A 20,546-nucleotide genomic window follows, 5' to 3' on the forward strand; every position below is an offset into this window, starting at 1 on the left:
TAAGTTTCATTTTCACTGCACTGACGGTCTGTTGCTCCATTTGTTCCCAGAGTACGAGAGTGTGGAGCAACAGCGATATATATACCAGAATGATATCTATATATAACTATATCTATATCTATATATATATATTCCAGCAGTGGTCCTAGTGAGCAGTCTAGCTCCAAAAATAGTAAACCAAAATGTGGCATCAGATGTTTTAATCATGGCAGCCATCACAAATAAATTAATGGGTGGGAGACCCTGGCATCCATTTAAAAACACTGACTCTCAACAAGAATCGTCACGACTTAGATTCTACACTAAAGATCAAAATGAGCTTTTGAGTTTGACCAACATAAGTTTTACTGTATGCTATATTTAGAACATTTTTGCTGCTTTACCTTGCTATCAGACAGCGATTTTGAAGACTTGATGACTTAAGCCATCGCTGTCTTTAAAGCCAGACTTCACTGAGAAAAACAATTTAAATGTCTAGTCTACCGCTACCTTGATCAGTTAGTTAGTTTGTGTTATTGTATGACATCTGCCTTTCAATGGTTCGGTTCAGATTCACAAAAGTCACACAATATCACAAACAACCCTAACTGATTAAGGCAGTGGTAGACCAGCAGCTGCTGTATTTAGTGATGTTAAATTAGTGTTTTTCTTCATAGAGTCTGGTGGCATTAAGGAGCACATAGAAAAATACAGTACACATTGTACGGAGAAGGGGAGGAACAAGGGGTCAGTTGGGGCCCATCAGCTAACTACTGTCTCGGCACACTGGTAAAGAGGAGCCCTTTGGGATGTTCAGGTTTAAGCTAATGGTCAGCTATAACCTTGTTTAGTCAAGACTATTTAATATGAGTTACTACTGGAATTCAGAAATCGCTTAATGCTGCTTTAATTGTGCAGAATCAACAAATACAAGCAACTGCAATCATCACTGAAAACATTCTGCGGAAGAAGGTTAAGGTTCAGAGTCGACTGAGAAAGACAGCAACACAAGGAGACAGAGAAGAGAGAGAGAGGGCAGGGCAGACAGAACCATACAGCCACCTGTAGTGTGCTGAAAAGACACAAAAGTGAGAAACAACAAACTCAGTGACAAGCATGCAGCTCAACACACACACACACACACACACCCATACACGTACACAAGTATCTGGATCATTATTTATATTAAGATATGAAAACTTAAGTGTGGTGCAGTCTGACAGTGGCAGGGCAGTGACACATTTTGCATCTGGCTGTCTCTGTACTCCAGTGTACTGAAGTAAAACTGAAACATCTAATATTAAAGTCATGACCCGCAGCTCTCATCCAAATGTGGAAGAAGAGTGTAGGATATGTAGTTTTTTTATTTACAGGTGTCAAATTTTAGGATATGCAGCAGGACAAACATCCTAAACACGTCCAACCAATATTTTCTTTCATAGATGAATGCTGTTACTGCCCAAGGCCTCAACCACACAAAAAGCATTTTGAGAAGTTGGATGTAATTTTTGTAATTGTTTTAATGAGAATGAAGCTTTTTACTTGCTGTTTTTGTGTTGCTACGTGCCACGTGTTTCTGCAATTTAGGCACCTCTGAGCTCCTTGAGTTGAAAAAAATTCAACTCAGAGCAGAAGAGCACCAACGGAGGAGAAACTGGTGGTGCTCAGTTGCTCAGCAGGATTCCCTGTAGTTAGTATTAATTTTTGTTATGCTAGGCCCAATGAAAGGAAGCAGGTTGTCAAACTACCCCCGAATCATCCTAAAATATGCCTGGAAATGAGATCCCCAAAGGAATAAAAACAGATGGGTTATGGTTGAAGAAATGTTTCATTACTATAATTGAAACCTGGATACATTGTTTATGTATAAAAAGTCTCCCTTTTGAAAATAACTAAAATAAAGGTGATTCTCTGTCCAGCTGCATTGTTTTTCAATATTGTAAATAAAAAAATGTACACGGTATGATAACCATCAATTTTCATTTCAGGGTATACCTTTAAGCTGGTATACTGCTGCAACCCTAGGGTGTGTACACTCAAGCTGTGGCCTCAGGCGATAAATATTGTGATAAATATAATAAAAAATTCCAGTTAAATGGAAATAATTAATTAGCAATGTATCAATTGAACACCATCTCTATTTCCCCTTTAATTCGTACCAAACTACAGACCTGAGTGTTGCAGAACAATAACTTTTAGAAGAATTTTACATAAACCCGCCCTGTTTCCTGCTACCAAACCACTTAGAGATTTGTTGCTTTGAATGCTGAGCAATAGCAGTAACCAATGATAGAATTTCTGAGTTTCAAATTGGAATAAAATGGGATATTCTGAGGGATTTGAATAAATGACTAAAATCTTATCTATTCATAATTTGTACCTATAACATAGAAATAAAACATGTCCAGTAGTTCTTTTGGAAAGAGACACAGCATGTATACGCATACACAAAAAGACAGACAGACAGACAGACAGACAGACACACACACACACACACACACACACACACATACATGCCAGCACGAAAAGTTCAGGTCATAAACTCAACTCAACAACAATCCCTTGATCCAGGTCTTAAAGAGCCAGCTCATCAAAATTGCTTAAAAACCTGCAGCCAAATTCTCCTCCCTAAAAAGAAAATTTAATCAGTTTTAATGGAAATGGATAAAGCAGCAGATGGCTGAGAATATTTTACACTGATTATCATATCATGATAACCCTTTTTACAAAAAGAGACTATGTAATACTAACTTTACACCCAATATGATACATCATTAGAACTTTTTCTTTAAGACCTGAAATCTCAAACGTTAAATGCCCTCCCCAGTTGTCACGGAAACCACCACTAGCCATTGGTCAGAGGTGGTAACCATGGAAATAATACAAACCACTGAGATGATGTCATCAGGGTAGGTGGATTATTATAACAACGAGTAAGCCGCCATGTCCCATTCATCACACTCACATACTGCAACGCCCAATTGGCACTAAGGCTTGGGACCAGACTACATTGTTCCCCACGATAGTTTATTTTCCTGAGCAGGGCTGCACATGAGCACAGCCACAGCTCACACACTGGCTACAAACCACCTGACTACTGTAGTAGGTGGTCAGCGAGTGTATTCTGATAATGATTGCTAAGGCTTCAGAGCACTGAGTGAGGGAAACTCTGAATCCACTCTCAGCTATAGGTAACTATTAAAAATGTCTCTTTCATAGTCTCGAGTGTGGAGAAAAGAGCTGTGAATGGGGAGAGGGACAGTTACTAGGCAGCAGGTTAGTAGTGTGAATGGTACATGGCAGTGCAGGTTGGCTAGCATTGTTATACTGATCCACCCACCTTAATGGGGATCCTTTAGGCGTGGCAATGCCGTAGCCTTTGGAGTCCAGGTTTCCTCCCACTTTCATAGTGTCGCAGGGTTTCCTCTGCTCGATGTACTCATTCATGGTGGACTCCAGCAGGTAGGCGTACTTCCCTTTGGACTTCCTGACACGCAGGACACCCTCTGACGTTTTCTTGACGAAGACGGAAGGCTCTGCTGATTTCATGTACTGCCACATCTTGTCAAACAAGGCAATTTTAGAGCGCTGAAAAAGAGAGATAAGATACTACAGCTTAATTTGTATAGCTTGGGTTCTTCAATACAATTGAGCACAGCTCGAAATATACTGTGGCGTTTTCTTGTAAAAACTAGAATTAGCACCTTGCAAATACATGCCATTGTGAACCAGTCAAGTTGCAGCTACAGTTTATATCCATGTCAGCCCAGTCTCATATGTGGCCATGACAGTAGACAATGCTTAAAATATGGATTTTGCTGTAAAGAAGCTACAAATGCTAAAAAGTGATTGCATCACACACAACTTGCACCCGGCAACATCTATACATCTACACAATCAGCACAGTTTCAAGGTGGATGCCCAAGATTAGCACTACTAATTCAGTATCTGACCAATGTCTTCCCTTCTGTTCCTGAGTTATGACATTAAATAATGGCCAGAAAAGTGTTTTTGGAGAGTATTATGATGTAACAGTGAAACTGACCTTTGACTTTGTGGATAGACATTTGTCGAAATATGTCATAATTAGTGTATGAATTCTGGCCAAAAATGTGTTTTTTGAGATAACAGTAACTTTTGACCACCAAAATCTAATCAGTTTATCGTAAAGTCCAAATGGACGTTTTTGCCAAATTTGAGAAAACTCCCTCAAGGCCTTCTTGAGATATCATGTTGGTGAGAATGAGATGGACACAAGGTCACAGTGACTTTGACCTTTGATCACCATATTCGAATCAGTTCATAATTAAGTGCGAGTAGCCGTCTGTGCCAAATTTGAAGAAATGTCCATAGGGTGTTCTTGAGATACCACATTCACAAGAATAAGATGGATGCAAGGTCATAGTGACCTTGATCTTTGAACTTTGACCACCAAATTTTAATCATGATATCAAAAATTTCAAGTGGATGTTTGTGCCAAATTTGAAGAAATCCCTTCCATTCTCTAGATATCGCATTTACAAAAATGGGAGTATGGATGATTGAACAGACAGACAACCCAAAAAACATCATGCCTCCGGCCACGGCTATCACTGGCACCGAGGGCATAAAAATGTTTACCACTGAGGCCCAGCATAGTGAATGCATCTCCTTATGAAACATTTACAATGACAGCTTTAAGAATATTCAAAACTTGCTTAAATCAATGTTTCTGTCAGTCTTTATTTTCCTGCCTTGGAGTTTTACCACCATCAGCTGCTGATCAGTGGTGTATGGTGTCAGCAGGAATGCCCATCACGACCCTCTTCGTGCACTCTTGTGTAGCCGTTGTGCTATCTTGTGTTGCATTGTGAAGTAATACAGTGCTATTTGTATGACCCTGGAGAAGTCCTTACCCTGAAGAACTCCTTGGTGGATCCAGAGTCCAGGGTTCCATATGCTATCTCTGTCTGTTTCGCCAGGTCCTCAGCACTCTCGATGGGAGAAACCATCCTCTCCACCGTTAGGAAGGCAGCCAGGTTGGCAGTGTATGATGAGATGATGATCAGAGTGAAAAACCACCACACCCCCCCTACTATACGACCTGACAGAGACCTGCACACAAAAACACACACACACACACACAAACAAACGCATCAAAGTATGCTGTTATTATAGTCTCACAATCTTGGAACCAATAAGCTGTTGGTCTGAGGAAGATAAACCTCTGAGGGCAAGGGCCAATATTTCAGGTTGAACCAGTGTAGCCAGCAGATATTTATGCTAAGACTCCTCTTGCATGCGCTGGTCCTTTTAGACACATATAGCTGCAGCCACATTCTGTTTGCAGCCCACATGACACACCCCAACAAGCTGCGCCCACCATCAGTACAAGACAAATCCAACGCAATGGATATTTGAACCCTGCTACAACGCAACATTGTAGTGAATAAATATAGGACCAAACATAGCAGTAATCAGCTTTAACCATTTACTGTATTCATTCTACATTAAGATATGATTCACCTTATAAGTAATGAGATGTAACCCTTACCCCTGCCCTAACCTTAACCTGAACTGTCTCTCTTTTAACACTTCATAGATCGCTGAATGCCAACTTAGAATTCTTCAGAGCTTACGCTTCTGCATCAAGAAGCGAAGGGAGCTAATCATAAACTTACATGTAGGTATGGTGGTCAAGTCATGTAGTTGGTGGATCACGTAGCTGCTCAAGTTGCAGCTTTACCTACTACCTACTAATCTTAAAAATATATTTACATATGACTGCAGATAAACTTAAAGAAAGGCTAGCCAAGATTACATTTTGATGAATGTGTTGGTCTGCATACGTATGCAGAATCTGTTTATAGAGATAAATAGTCTACTAACTTGAGCACTTAGATGAGAATTTCATGGCTAGGAGGATGTCGAGTACAGTCTTCAAAAGAATGATTGAAAGACGTTGACTACTTAGAACTCTGCCAAATGTAACAATGTTGTTGACTGTTGACATTTTCAGCAAATTGTTGTAGGGAACATCCTCCCTCCCTGGACATAGCAGTCATTGCTAATAAAGAGCCAAAGCCCTCATTAGCCTTTGTAACTTCTTACAATTTCTCATTTCTATCATCAGCCTTCCTAAGTTAACAACATTGTTAAAATCTTAAAATCTGGACAACTGAAGTAAACCACATAACTTAATGTTGAGCATGTCTAGATTTTTAGTTACTTGTATTTATAAGACATATCAATGTATTTTAAAATATCATACTTCCCATACAGGACCTAGAAGTGCTGCTGTGTCTGTATCATTTTATTACAATTTTTACATTTCCACGTATCACCAGGCAATGTTACGTCTCATATTCCACCAAACGGCACTGTCAAAAAATTAAGTCTATATACAACAAATTAGCATGTGCTAATTACAGTTGTACAGAAAATCAAACAAAATGCTCTCTGTCAATGTAAAAAGCCTGCATTAAATACATTTGCAACACACTCCATGTGAATGTTTGTTTTTCTTCTTTAAATCTATGATAGTCTTTAATATCTATTTTTAGGCAACTCAAAGAACCTGGTTTGGGTCAGGAAAACATCTGGTGACTGTGAAAACAGTTTGGTTATGTTAAAGAAAGTAAAACATTTGGTTACGGTAAGGATAAGTTTAAGGTTAAGTCTTTATTTGAATATTTAGAAAGTCAACACTGACTTGAACATGATATAAATGTGGACCCCTGGCCTGATCATGTGCTTTGTACCCTCAACCAACCTTTACTCTGCTGGGTATAAGAGCACCGTGGTCCGTGTACTGAAGCAACATGTTGCCACAGTAAATATAATCTAGAAATCAGATATGGTAAGTCATATTAAACGGGGTTGTGCCATATGCAGCACAGAATGTGAAAATAACACCTCCGCTTTCAATAAGCTGCAAATAAAGCAAGACAGGCTTATTTTTTATGTTTTGTTTCTACAAATGCAGAGAAGCACAGATGTGGTTGAGTTGTTCTGCCCCCCTCATGTATATTAATCAAAGTTGACAAATCATCAGAAAAGTCTCTCAATATAGTGCAGTGAAATATAAGGCGATCCATAGGTACAACCTCTGAAACAGCCCTTCTGACAGTGTCAAAAGCCACTGTGAAGCAAAGTCATGTTTAATAGAAAATATCAGAAATGAATGGTGCCAAACTAACCTTGGTGAGATGTCACAACCCTGCCGCATGAAAGCACCCAAAGAGAACCAAAGGGAGTTAAAGATCCCAAACTCATTGGTAGATTCAGTTGTCAGTGGCAACGCTCCGTCCTCTGGCTCCTCCAGTGTCCACTCATAGGGACTGAATCTGGACACCTACAAGAGAATATTATCATCTATTGCTTCCATTTGATACCAGAAATGTGTTGATTTTCATACAGGAGAATGCACACAAACAATATTGTATTGATAAAAGTTAATGTAAAGAAAGCATGAAAGGTCACATGTTTTCAAATCACTGCAGACAGACTGACAGTCACTGTATGTGGAAAAGCACCTGGGTTTCTATGATGTGGTGGGTGACACATTGTCCAACTTTATTTTGAAAGAAAATATATTTCCTTTAAACCCATCTTGTACAAATTTGCGGCACATGACTGAAAATTTCAACTATAAAACCTTCACACTGTGTTGCATAATATGCACATTATATATTTCATGTAAAATTATTTGAAGGGATTTGCAAAAAAAAACAACAGCATGACACCATGATAACCATGACATCTGTCATGCACATGAAGAAGTCTTTATGAATGTTTATCACTGTTGTCACTTTGTGTCATTTGGTCAATTATGTATTTTTAATGCAAAGTTGATAGTGTTTGAGACGCCTTTGTCTGCAAATTTTAGAGTGGCCTTTAATTGTGACCATCTCAAGGCACAGTTGTGTAACAGTCATGCTGTTTAATAAGCATCTTGATTAACCACATCCATCAGGTGGATGGATTATTGGACAGACAAAATCACAGAGTACAGTAAAACAACTCCCACAGTGCTCTCCCACAGACTCTAACCACACTCACATCAAAGATCAGTGGTGAGCCTCCTATACAGAGCACATCTTATCAGTGAGGAGGAGTATAGAGAGAGGTCAGTGCAGCAAGTCTGAGGAGCACAGGAGGGCCAACAGGTACAAGGAGTGATTGATAGGAATCCCACCCTGACTTCAGACCATGATGAGCACACCTAAATCATCCAAAAAACACCCCAGTAGGACTCCCTTACATGGCTTGACTGTCAGAACATCTGGCCTCGGAAACTATCAGGCAAAATGACCCCTTTCACACCATCAGCCACTTTGGAAGCCGGTTAAGACTGGGATTGTTTCATTACAAGTTGCAGTGTGTTTGTGGGGTCACATCCCTGTGCAGATCACACATGTGGCAGGATGTGCCACTTAGGATCAAGTCTGTTTGATGCAAGGGGATTCTATCCAGAGGCACTTGGGTTGCTTAGAACAGCAGGGTATCAATCAGCTCACAGCGGGTGATAATGAGTCGCTACCAGCTGTGTATTCTGTCTGGTGCCTTTGTACAAAATCTGTACTTCGGGTGCTGAATGTAATGCAGGCCCTGACTCTTATACCCCTTTCCACCCAAATTAACGTGTGTATGCAGTTTTTTTAAACACAGCCATTCCCATTGCCAGTAGACAAGGGCCATGTACGCAGCAGTAAATGACATTCAGCGCTACGAATGACCATATAAATGTTGAAAAATGTCTGCAGTAGACAAGCCTGACTTGATGTTAGCGGGTGTTAGCAGATTTCTTGTGCAGTGGGAGAGGGCCTTTACAGGTTTTCTGTGCAGCAACATTTTCATGTGATTTCATCAATTTCACATCCATGTGATACAGCTGTCTTTGCACATTATGTGTATTACTGGGATCTGACTCTTATTTTTAAGCTTCAACTACACTCAGTTTGCACATTTCGGACAGGACATTCACGCCTACACACAACACACTTACATTAAGAAACTCTAACAGCCATGATGACAGTAGAGTACTTCAGAGCTCTGGCGGTAACAAAACACATCTATACACATAAACAGACCGACTTACCAGAAAGAGTACAACACTAACTCCTATATAGGCAAAGACAATGCACATCCAGATTTCATAGGCCAGTGGGTCCAGAAAGGAGAAGACTCCTGGTTTGGATTTCTGTGGCTTTTTGATCATGATGGAGATTCCCAAAGACATGAAGGGTTTGGAGAAATCTATCACCTCTTCACGAACAAGAGTGATCGTCAGTGGAGCAACTGCTATGTCTGCTTTCTGTTGGGTAAACAAAGACAGAGTGAGAATGACAGTGGACTGTTCATGGACTTGAGCCAGCTGTTGAAAGAGAAGAAATTAACATACAAAAAGACAAATATAACTGAATTATTTTTCAAAATGTGGTGTAATACTCATTCCAATGTCTAGGAGGCTGTTCTTGTCAAGCTCAGATAATAACTGGCAATGGACATTGTCACCACACCTGGCTTGCCTGGTCTTCCAGGTTACAAAGGCTGGCCAATGTCCTCACCCTTGTCTTTTCCTTGGTATAGTAAATAGACACCCTGCATCCTCCTCATTTGCTTTGGCACATTCAACATCTCCCCAACATACCTGCCACTCATCCATGCACTGCTTTCACTGCAGATGTTGCTGACCACACACCCTATTGTTTGTTTTGTATTAATCTTAGTTGTAATAAACTGCACTTGACTGAAGTAAATATCTTGCATAGATTCTGTTCTTGTTACAATCCCTGAGAACACATGACAATTTTTAAGATGTACTTGTTATGCTATGCTATGCTATGCTATGCTATGCTATGATCAAATTCATGCAAACTTATGAAATGGGAAAGATGTTGACCACTAAATCTTCAATATACTGAAACATAAATTCTCAGAAACTTGTTCATTGTTCTCAAAAAAGAAAAGAAAAGAAAAGAAAAGAAAAGAAACTTAAGGGGCTGTACACATACTGCGTCTTTAATCGCCTGGAAAATGCAAGGTCACGCACTGTGTGCTACTCTTGTTCTGTGTCAGCTTTCAGGACAGGTTGCGTCTGAGGTTGCTTAGCTACCTTAACAAGTACCATATCATAGCCTATTTACCTGAAATCCTGAGTGTAGAGCTGATCTTCTTCCAGGCACTATCACAGACTGAGTTATACGGATGAAGAGAAAGATATCTGTCAGCTGTGATTGGTTATTCCTAATCACATGACATGTGGTGCACTCTGCTGCGTTCCAAAAGTCCAATAGAACTCCGTTTTTCTCAGAGCTCGGGTGTTTGCGCCCTGAAAAATAGGCGCTGTATGCTGCAACAGTGTGGCTTTGGTGTGTAAGTGTGCTCACTGAACATCTACATTGAAAACAATGGATTTGAGGACGCAAAAAATGCAGCATGTGTACAGCCCCTGACTGTGCTTTGTGGCCTGCAAAAATAAGATGCTACCAACCTCACTAAGTAAACCACCTGGTTACTGATAACTTATCATTTATCAGCAGCTATGAATGAAATCATGCCAAAGGAGGAACTCATACCACCAAAAACCACTTCCCTCACTGCTACAGTACATTTAATATTAGAAAAACACAATATTCATTAACCATTATATTGTTTTGTGTGTGTGTGTGTGTGTGTGTGTGTGTGTGTGTGTGTGTGTTTGAACTCTTACCCCATATACCAGCTCTCCAACCATACCATTCCAGATCTTGGTTTCTGCATCTCTTGCACCATATTTGCCATCTCCCACAATTCTTAGCTGGTAGCGTATACCACAATGCTTTGCAATTTCTGCTGCCAGGTCAACGCAGTAACCTAGCATCAGTCAAAAAACAGACGGAAAGACACACACATGCACAGAGTGGGTCCTAGAATACAGACTACATGTGGAATACTTTACATGTTGCACATTCACTATCAGCAGTAACCTATCCTCCACCTCTTGGGTATACTGGTGAGAAACATGGTGATGTGAAACAATTTTAAAAGAGTATATCATGAACATATTATGTGTATTCTACGCAAGGCTGTATGAAAACACACAGCTGTATGATGGTGCTACATTAGATGGTGGCAGTATGATTGTTGTGTTGTTAATGGAGAACCCTAAAGGTCTGTAAAATGTGACTGTACAACCCCTTTTCTGACCTTAATAAACAAGTAAAGTAAATTAAGAATTAAAAAACGAAACTATACAATTAACACACACTCACACATCAGAGATGGGGACTCGAGTCTGCGACTTGGCCTTGAGGCACACTTTTGTCGTACAGTCAATGTCTTTAAGACCTGACTTGAGACTCGACTTGGACTGCAGGTTTGAGACTTGTTTTGAGTCATTAACATTAAGGAAACATCTAATGAGCTAAATGTCATTCCCTCCCTCACTATTATGTGTAATGTTAAACATCTGATGCTGCAGCAATAACACCATGGTGAGCACAACTACAGCTGCTGTGCCATTTGTCATAACCTTTGGCTATAATAACTTCAATCAAAGCTTAAACAAAAGAAATCGCTAAATGCAACTTCTCAGTTGTCAAAATAAAAGATGCTGGATCGACCACATCAAACTTTGTCAGGCATCTAAAAACACACCAAGACATGTCAGTCACTTGGTGATGTGAAAGTTAATGTTAGCACCTATGGACGGTTAGCAAACACGCTAAGCTCAGCATGATGTTAGCTTGCAACTAGCTTTGAATAAGGGAAGTTAACTTGATTAGATTGGTATTTGCTGAAAATTTGTAAAATATTTTCTGCTTGCCACACCTGTTTGCATGGAGTGCTGGCTTGACTACAAAAATGGTTGATTAACTTAATCTTCCATGTTCCGCTGCCACCATCTGCTGGCTAATGTTAAACTGAGAGAAACACTATGTTCATTATTAATGTTGACTACAGGCAGGTATTTTGTTGACCAGCTAACATTATAGGCTTATAAGGTTACCATAACACTGTGTTTGCAAGGCTAGTGATGTGTTATTGTACACTAGATTTTAGGCTGTCATTAGTTTGAGATCTAGTTTAGTCTCTGTTATTGCTTAAATAGGTTATTATCGTTACTGCATGTCTAATAATATAGCAATATTTTCTTGTTGCTCTGGGTAAAATAATAACACTTAATAACATTCAAGGAAAGCGTTCATTGCGTTTTTTTGTTTGTTTTTGTGTCAGTATTGCACTGCGACAGCTTGCTTAAAGTGATCACACACCAAATAACTAATCAATGCTGATGCTGTATGATTATAGATATAGGACTAATTATATTACAGTACATGCTTTGAATTCCTTGAGCTGAAAACACTGTGTCATATGACGAGTGTCAAGTGCTGCCCCAATACCAATAGAAAGCATGGCACAACAGCACGTCAACAGAGGACACACACAGTTATTACTACTTTTACTGAAAGATATACACTTCTCCCATCTATGCAATGGCTTAAAATCATATGTGGAAACCCACTTATTACACTTGATTTCTAACCTAAAGAGCAAATCAACATATCTTTGGCTAGCCAGAAAAGTCATATTTTGTCATTGTCTTTATCATTATGGGACTGTGAGTCATAAAGCACAGGATAGTGCTCAATTCTCATTATACATGCATGTTGAGGACAGGGGTTGAGCTGCTACAGGAGCTGGTATGTGCAAGGAGAAAGTGAGTGAGGAAAAAATGTGTTTAATTCAGGAACAACAAGGCTGGAAATAGAACAGTGGCCTCAAGTATTCTTGGGGCGGCCCATCAATGTGGAGCCGTGCATCAATGAGTGCCGGCACGCATCTAGCTGCTGGTATGGGGTTTTGCACAGAAAATAATAGGTGCGGCTGTTTTGATGCACATCGCTCAGTGCTGATGTGTTGTGGCCTTTAAATATAACTATGCAGTGCTCTAAGCATGCAGGCAGGCATGCTCATCACAACCATAAGAGACTTGAGACATGAACACACACACAAACATACACACAGCATAGTATACAAACATACCTTCATAACGGTCATTGTCTTGAAACAGCTCAGCATTCTTCTTCAGCATCACGTAGGGGGCTTCCTACATGCACGCGCGCACACACACACACACACACACACACACACACAGAGTGATTAATCCTTATTGTTTTATGTTATTACAGTTAAAACTATATTACATAGTTTACTGCAACTTATGATGTGTTCTCTGTGTTCCTAATGTGACTAATGTGAGCTCACTCTCAATTTTGTCACTTTGGTTCCAAAGGTGTAGACAACACAGTCTTTCCATTTATCAGTCTCGTACTTTTGTCCATCTGTGTTCCAGCTCTTATTTGGTAACAATGCAAAAATACCATACAACTTTATTGTCCACTGTAGTGGAAATTTATCTTTGACTTCACTTTCACAGAATAAAACATGAATACACTGAGCCTTATAAACAACAATATGTATTGATACATAAGCTAACTGATATTACTGTGATAATTTTTGAGAGGAAAAAAAAAAGTTATATAATAAAAAAATAAAATTTCAAAATTTCAGTTGCTTTGCGGCTCCCATTTCTAGAGTATGGAAGTTCACTGCTACCACAACAGAATAAGAAATTTTTTATAACCTTTTATAACCCTTTTGTGTTATAACAAGATGTATTTCACATTAAAGAGAAAATGGAAAAATCAAGAAATATGATCAATTTGTTTGATATCCAGCTTGGATGCAGCTGAAATGGTGTATCTTGTATGGAGTCTTCCTGCCCCTCCTGCTGACATGATGCTACTTCCAGAGGGTCAGACTCATTCGTCCTTCTGTACTGCCCCATGCATGCAAAATCCTTCTTAGTGTATGCATACTCATCACAAAATCATTACATTATAACTGGATACTGATGTGTTTTTCTTTTTCTGACATGTCAGCAACATGCTTCTGTACTTTAGGAATGAGAGACTTTTGATGAATATTCTTTCTCACCAGAAGCATCTTGGAACACCTCCCAGGAGGCAGCAATTCAAACTGTTCACACTGGTTCGACTTCAACTTTTGGTTTAGAAAAGTCTCATAGCAAAATAAATCTTAACTTACTATTCATTTGCAAAATGTAACATTGCACTTTGTGCCAAAATGGCACAAAATATTAAATGTCAGCTGCACAACAAAATAAGAACTGAATGTTCTTTTCCTCAGGCCAGAAGAGTTTTCTTTTTTCCTCTACTGTACTTGTGTAAGGAAAATTCAGAGGAGACGAGATGCAAAACAGCTATACTGAAGCCATCCTAACAGCTTTTTGTACATTTGCTTACATCCACTGTTATATTATAGTTTGTGTTTTTTTTCAGATGGCCTACACATTCACATAGAGTATAATACTTTTTTTTTTTTTTTTTTTTTTACCAGTATAGTTGTGACGATGACGGTCTTATTTTCCATTCCCATGGTGTCATTGGGGTAAAGGTCTGACTTTGTCACCACCATTTTATCCACCTCATTCCAATAGCCAATCTAAGAACACACACATACACACACAAATGTTACATATCACATAGCCACATGCTATAATGCTATTCGTGATGGCAAACTGACTCATCACTTACCTTAACAGGTCCATTGTTCTTCAGCTCCATGATTGTCACAGAGTAGTTGATTCTCTTCCCATACTGGTCAAACTGAATGTTCCCTGTTAAACCATCTACACGCACCTACACACACACACACACACACACAAACACACACACACACACACACACACACACACACATATACATATATATATACAAGTTTTTTATTTAACTTCACACACAAACCACCACAGTATATTGCCAAATGATGCTGCATTGTGATGCCAAGTTGAGACATTTTTATTTTTATTTTTATGGAACTCTCAGCATTAGCACCTCTGCTGAGCAGCAGTCCCATTCAAATAAATGAGAAGGCTGTGTTCATGCAGTCTGAACGTGGCCTTACATCCTGGACATCTGTGGCCAGTTGCACAAAACACTTACTTAAGGGTATTGCAAAGAATCCCTTAAAAGGCTTCCTTAGTTATGGAAAAAATGTTATGGCATTTACTGCAATGAAAGAGATTTTACAGTGTTAAAATTATACAGTTTCCATGGAGACAGTTTGTTTGCTTGCACTTGCGCTTGTGATACCTATTATCGCCTCAACTGCTATCGTCACACAAAGTTGGCCTACAGACAGTAAACTAGAATTACCACCTCATGGTTGTTTGCCTCCATGCCATGACATGTTTACATCCATGTCCGTGGAAACATGGATGCTTCATACACATCTTCCCCAGACAGCACAAAAGATTTACACAATCAGCACAGTTTCAAGGTGGGCTCCAAAGATTAGTCTCACCAGTCCAGTATCTGACTAAATGTCTCCCCTTATGTTTCTAGATATGATGTTGAGCAATGGCCAGAAAAATGTTGTTGCAAAACATTATGATGTCACAGTGAAGCTGACCTTTGACCTTTTGAATATAAAATGTCATCACCTCATCATCTTATCCTATTAGACATATGTGTTAAGTTTTGTCGCAATTAGCATATGAATTCTTGAGTTACGGCATTGTTGAGTTATATTTTGTGAGGTCACAGTGACCTTGACCTTTGACCACTAAAATCTAATCAGTTCATCCTTGACTCATAGTGGATGTCAGATTTGAAGAAATGCCTTCCAGGCGTTGCTTGAGATATCGCACTGACAAGGACAAGATGGATGCAGGGTCATAGTGACTTTGACCTTTGACCACCAAAATCTGATCAGTTCAGCACTGAGTCCAAGTGGACGTTTGTGCCAGATTTGAAGAAATTCCCTCAAGGCATTCTTGAGATATTCATGAGAATGGCCGGGGGCAGACAACCTGAAAAACACAGTGCTTCCGGCCATGACTGATCCCAGCGCAGAGGCTTACAAAATGTCAGAAGGAAAGATGACAAGAAAACCAATTTGGTCAGAGGAGAAGGAACAGGTGCAGATCACTCGTCACTCAGTGTAAGTAGTCCGTTGAGACGGCAGAAGGCTGCCGTAGCCGTATCGCTGATGCTGCAAGACGTTGTCTGACAGGAACAGCTTGCCTACATGACCTGACATCGTTGTTGTGAGGGCCAAACAGTGATGCTGGAATGTAACCCTGGACATTCTATGGTTTGGAAGAACTATTCCTCTGTGAAATCCTCCACATCGTGGCCCCACTGCTTCTGTCTCCTCTCCAGGCCACACACACATCGTTCTCGCCACATAACTACTAAAAGAGCTAGTGGATCAAAAGCCTATTTTTACGAAAACAAACGCCAATTGTTGCAAAGAGCCATTTCGCCAAAAATACGCTACATACTCTCCCAAACAGAAGCTCATGGCTAATTATTATGCAGAATAATGTCATCAGGCCTTCCTACTACGAAGATTATTCAGGAGATGAAGCCTTCTGTGCAATGTTTTTTTTTTCTTCAAATCCCTGTTTCACAAACACAACGTTTTTTTGTTGTTCCAAAGGGCAAAGATCTGTTCACAGTGATATCAGATATGGGTCACTTTAAACATGAAGGTGAACAGCCAGAACAATCAGCCAAATTGGCTCTGGGGAAATAATCAAAATTGAGAATTAAGCCCTGTTATACAAACGTAGCTATAGTTACAAGTATCCACTGGGTTCTCCCGAACACTCTCCTCGGGATGCTTTCATTTTCTTCATTTATCGCCATAAACTTGGCCATGTTGCAAAATGATAGAGTCAGAGGAACCTTAAGTTTTTTCCTTACTTTGGTTGCTGAGGTCCTCTGTGCAACAGTTTAAATAACTTTAAGGGATTCCTTAAGTATATGATCAAAATACAGAGAAAAACTTAAATACTTAGATTAACTGAACATTTAAACAACTTAATGGTGTTTTGTGCAACTGATTTTATTCTAAGGAAATGTTATCTTGGACTTTGGTAAACCTTAACTTCAGGTGTTGTTTGCAACTGGCCACTGAGCTTTCCACCAGCATTCAAATGCAGAAGAGTTCTGAACGTCATCATCACCCAGCCTCCGTCACAAAGGCTAACCACCAACTATGATCAGCTTTTATAGAACTGGGTCAGTTTATCTCTCTTCTGAGTGAGGAGGGTTGAAACCATGGTTACCTGTTTGAGGGCACGTTCAATCTCCACCCCCTGCGCCCAGGGAACTGCTGGATTGGCCAGACAGTCCCCGCTGTTGCCACGACGACTCATGTCTATTCTCTGCTTGTGAAGGAAGCGGAATGCCTCAGTCATCACGTGGACAGCATCATATGTGAGGGCAGAGGTATACTGTAAGACACAGAAACATCGGCAGTAATCATTATCACCTTAGTAACCCCATATGTAAGAGCTACGTTGGAACATTAACCCTGTGCAGACTGCTGTGTTGCTGTGTGTGAGGACCTCTGGATTAATTCTGTGACCAAATAAAACTGCAGCACACATAATTGTAGTAAAGATTATGTGTTTTCCAAACATAAAGGGTGCTATTTTAATCATGCAAGTGCAGTGACAAGCACTAAGTCTCCAAGAACATCTGCTCTTTTGGTCCACACATGTACAGCTGCATTAAGTGCAAAGCTAGGTGAAGAACAAAGATCAAAGTAAGAAATATACACTCAGCCAGTCACACTACTGGTCTTATTGCTCTGAAGCATCTGAGCCAACCACAGGGACGCATAACAACAGAAGCTCAACAAATAAAAACTCTTAAGGAAATCATATTGTTGTCTGGATGGGACACACAGCACCACAAATCTGCAGTCAGAGGCAGATAGTGTGGGTTCCTTAACACGGAGGATCAGCGGTTCAATCCCCGGCTCCTCTAGTCCGCATGTTGTATCCCTGAGCAAGATACTGACCCTCGAATTGCTCTTGCTCCATCGATGTGTAAGTGTGTTAAAAAACTGCAGTAGCAGGTGGCACCTTGTATGGTAGCCTTGGCCACCAGTGTGTGAATGGGGGGAGTGTGACTCGTAGTGTAAAAAGGGCTTTGAGTGGTCGGAGGACTAGAAAGGTGCTGTACAAGTGCAGGTCCATTTATCATTACTTAATCAATGCAATCATGATAGAAACAAACAATGTTTGGTGCAGCATTTTTATATAACCAGATCAATCTGATGCTAAACCTGTCATAATTCTAGGGTGTTTCACATTGTTAATGGTTACATAATATCCTAAAATATGACACAGCACTGTTTGCTTCACAATGAATTCCAAGAATAAAACATGAACCTCTGATTTTTTATTTTGTACAGGCAGGATTAATGAGCCACAGTAAGTTGATGTCTCCCACATAAACAGGCAGAATGCCGAGGTATAAACGGACCCCTCTGATGTGTGTGGAGGTGTGTGTGGTTATTCTTTAGCAGCCTGGTGTCCTGTGCACAATATTTAATTGAGGCAAGGACGGCCTTGCACAATGCACCTGCGCTCTGGCGCGGCACTTCTGAAATCAGAGGCTGCAGACTTAGCAACATATGTGTCCTGCTGCCTTCAGATGGCTGCAGGGATTTAAAGGGACAGTTCAGATCTTTTGAAGTGAGGTTTTATGAGGTACGTATCCATAGTCAGTGTATTACATATAGGAGGAGTCTGTCAGCATACCAGCAGTTTGGAGAAGCAGCAGGGGTACAAACATGGAAGCTAAGCAATGTACTTTTATATCGATATAGGGTCAAGTTGCATTACATAACGCATACCAGTGTGCATCTCTACTCTCTCACACTCTCTGCACAGGTCTGCCTCAATCATTCACTCACAAGTTCTCCATCAGCATTCAGAGAGACACAGAGCTGATTCTCTGTTTAATCTGTCTGTGAATTTGTCTACGATGCAACATTGGTCTGTATGTTGCACATGCTACGCTAAATCAGTTTGAGATTAATCAAGTTACCGCAGTAGCACACGTACAATACTGTGGGCCTTTCCACTCTTGCTTTTGGCTGCGATGAGTCAAGCCGTGCCACGCCAATTTGCATTTCCATTGTCGGTTTAGAAGCATAGCTACGCTGCGCTGCACCAGAGATAGACCTACTCTGGATTTGGTCCAAAAGCCTGGACGCCTGCCCTCAAGCGGGTAGTGATGATGTCTCGCCAACACCCAACAAACAATCCGTGTGTGTTGCAAGATTCTACTCACCTCTGTCTGAAGGAGACCAGAGGGAAAGGCGTTTTTCAGTCTCTGTATGTTCAGCACGCTTTTGTAGCTTCTAACTGAAGCTCTGTGGTTTGGAGTTTAGTTTCTCTCCTGCGTCCTGTTTGTACTTTAGATATCTGCTTTATTTTACTGTTTCATGCTCGCTATCATTAGAAGTTGTGTAAAGTTGCTGCTCGAAAACTCAACATTTCCTTATTTTGCTGCGTCACAATAAAAGTTTTTACATAATAAATTAACATGGGACTTTTATTGTGACGAAACTATAGGAAATGAAATGTATTCATCACTGAATTAGTGGAACTTTGTTAGTGGCTTTCCTTCAATAAAGGCAAGTCTAATGACACCACAGGGAGGAAGAGTAAAAGTAGAAACAGCCGCAGTGAGATGTTTGATTAAGAGCTGCGGACAACAGGCTCTTACTGCACCTCTACAAACAACTCACCTCCAACAGGTGAACTTCTTTTACCTGCCCTGCTGTGTGATGGAAAAACACATGCAGCAAAAATAGCAGGGAACTTTAGCTGTGGATCAGTTTGCAACTTGCAACTGAACATGTAGCCCATTTAGCAGAAAATACTGAGATATATATCGTGTATCGCTATTCAGCCTGAAAATACTGAGATATGAAGTTTTGTCCATATCGCCCAGCCCTAGTGGAGTCTGGCTTTATCACTGACCAAAGTATGTCCAACTCCGCTACAATAGGTGGCAATATGTCCCCTTTCAGCTTATTAGTATTGGACTTTTTTTCCAGTTGACCTATTATGTCACAGACAAAACAATCAACAAACAAGTTAGCTACAGTTAGCTGGCAGCAAACTGGTGCCGTGGTTGACAACCTTACAGCTCTGTACATTTCGTACGTGCTGTACGCTTTCCTTTTTCTTTTTCTTCTCTTCTTCTGTTGTGCATTAAATGCTATTCGACTTCCAGGTCAAAGCCCGGGGCGGAAACTGGAGCATGCACAGAGTGCCGAGGCCAGTTTGGGTCAGATTGACTGTATACATGCAAGTGTAACTTGACTTCCGATCACATTATCTGGGTGTGTTAGTCCGACTTTGAGAAATTTGATTTAGCACAATTTCAGTCAAACTTTTTTAAGGTGGCTAAAATATGTTTTGTTGCTGCCCCCTCCACAGCAGTGCATTGCTTAGCTTCAGTGTCAGAACTCCTGCCTGCTTCTCTGAACTAGGAGCATCTACTGTATGTAATACACTGACCATGCATACTTCACAAGATCTGAACTATCCCTTTAATGAAATGAAGCTTTTCATACAACACTACTCCGCTGTGGATATCAGATACTGTTCATTTATAGATAAAAATGCAGACTGATTTACTGGTGATCCTGCTTTATTTACAATAAATGTTAATTTTTTATGCCCATATAAACACATCTACTGGTTG

General features: G+C 40.2%; 1 protein-coding gene across 4 annotated transcripts in view; it reads right to left on the reverse strand.

Moving 5' to 3' along the window:
- LOC117255943 (glutamate receptor 2-like) overlaps positions 1-20,546 on the reverse strand; it is a 103,697-nt gene that overhangs the window by 40,246 nt on the left and 42,905 nt on the right. For all 4 annotated transcript variants that reach the window (XM_033625207.2, XM_033625205.2, XM_033625206.2 and 1 more), the window contains exons 8-16: positions 17,102-17,269; positions 14,562-14,666; positions 14,362-14,469; positions 12,988-13,051; positions 10,673-10,815; positions 9,059-9,274; positions 7,158-7,312; positions 4,875-5,073; positions 3,320-3,567 (exon numbers count right to left, since the gene is read on the reverse strand). In XM_033625207.2, the coding sequence (XP_033481098.1) occupies positions 3,320-3,567; positions 4,875-5,073; positions 7,158-7,312; positions 9,059-9,274; positions 10,673-10,815; positions 12,988-13,051; positions 14,362-14,469; positions 14,562-14,666; positions 17,102-17,269 (1,406 nt within the window). The remainder of the gene's footprint in view (positions 1-3,319; positions 3,568-4,874; positions 5,074-7,157; positions 7,313-9,058; positions 9,275-10,672; positions 10,816-12,987; positions 13,052-14,361; positions 14,470-14,561; positions 14,667-17,101; positions 17,270-20,546) is intronic.

Source organism: Epinephelus lanceolatus, chromosome 3 (assembly GCF_041903045.1).
Source record: "Epinephelus lanceolatus isolate andai-2023 chromosome 3, ASM4190304v1, whole genome shotgun sequence".
Classification (NCBI taxonomy): domain Eukaryota; kingdom Metazoa; phylum Chordata; class Actinopteri; order Perciformes; family Serranidae; genus Epinephelus; species Epinephelus lanceolatus.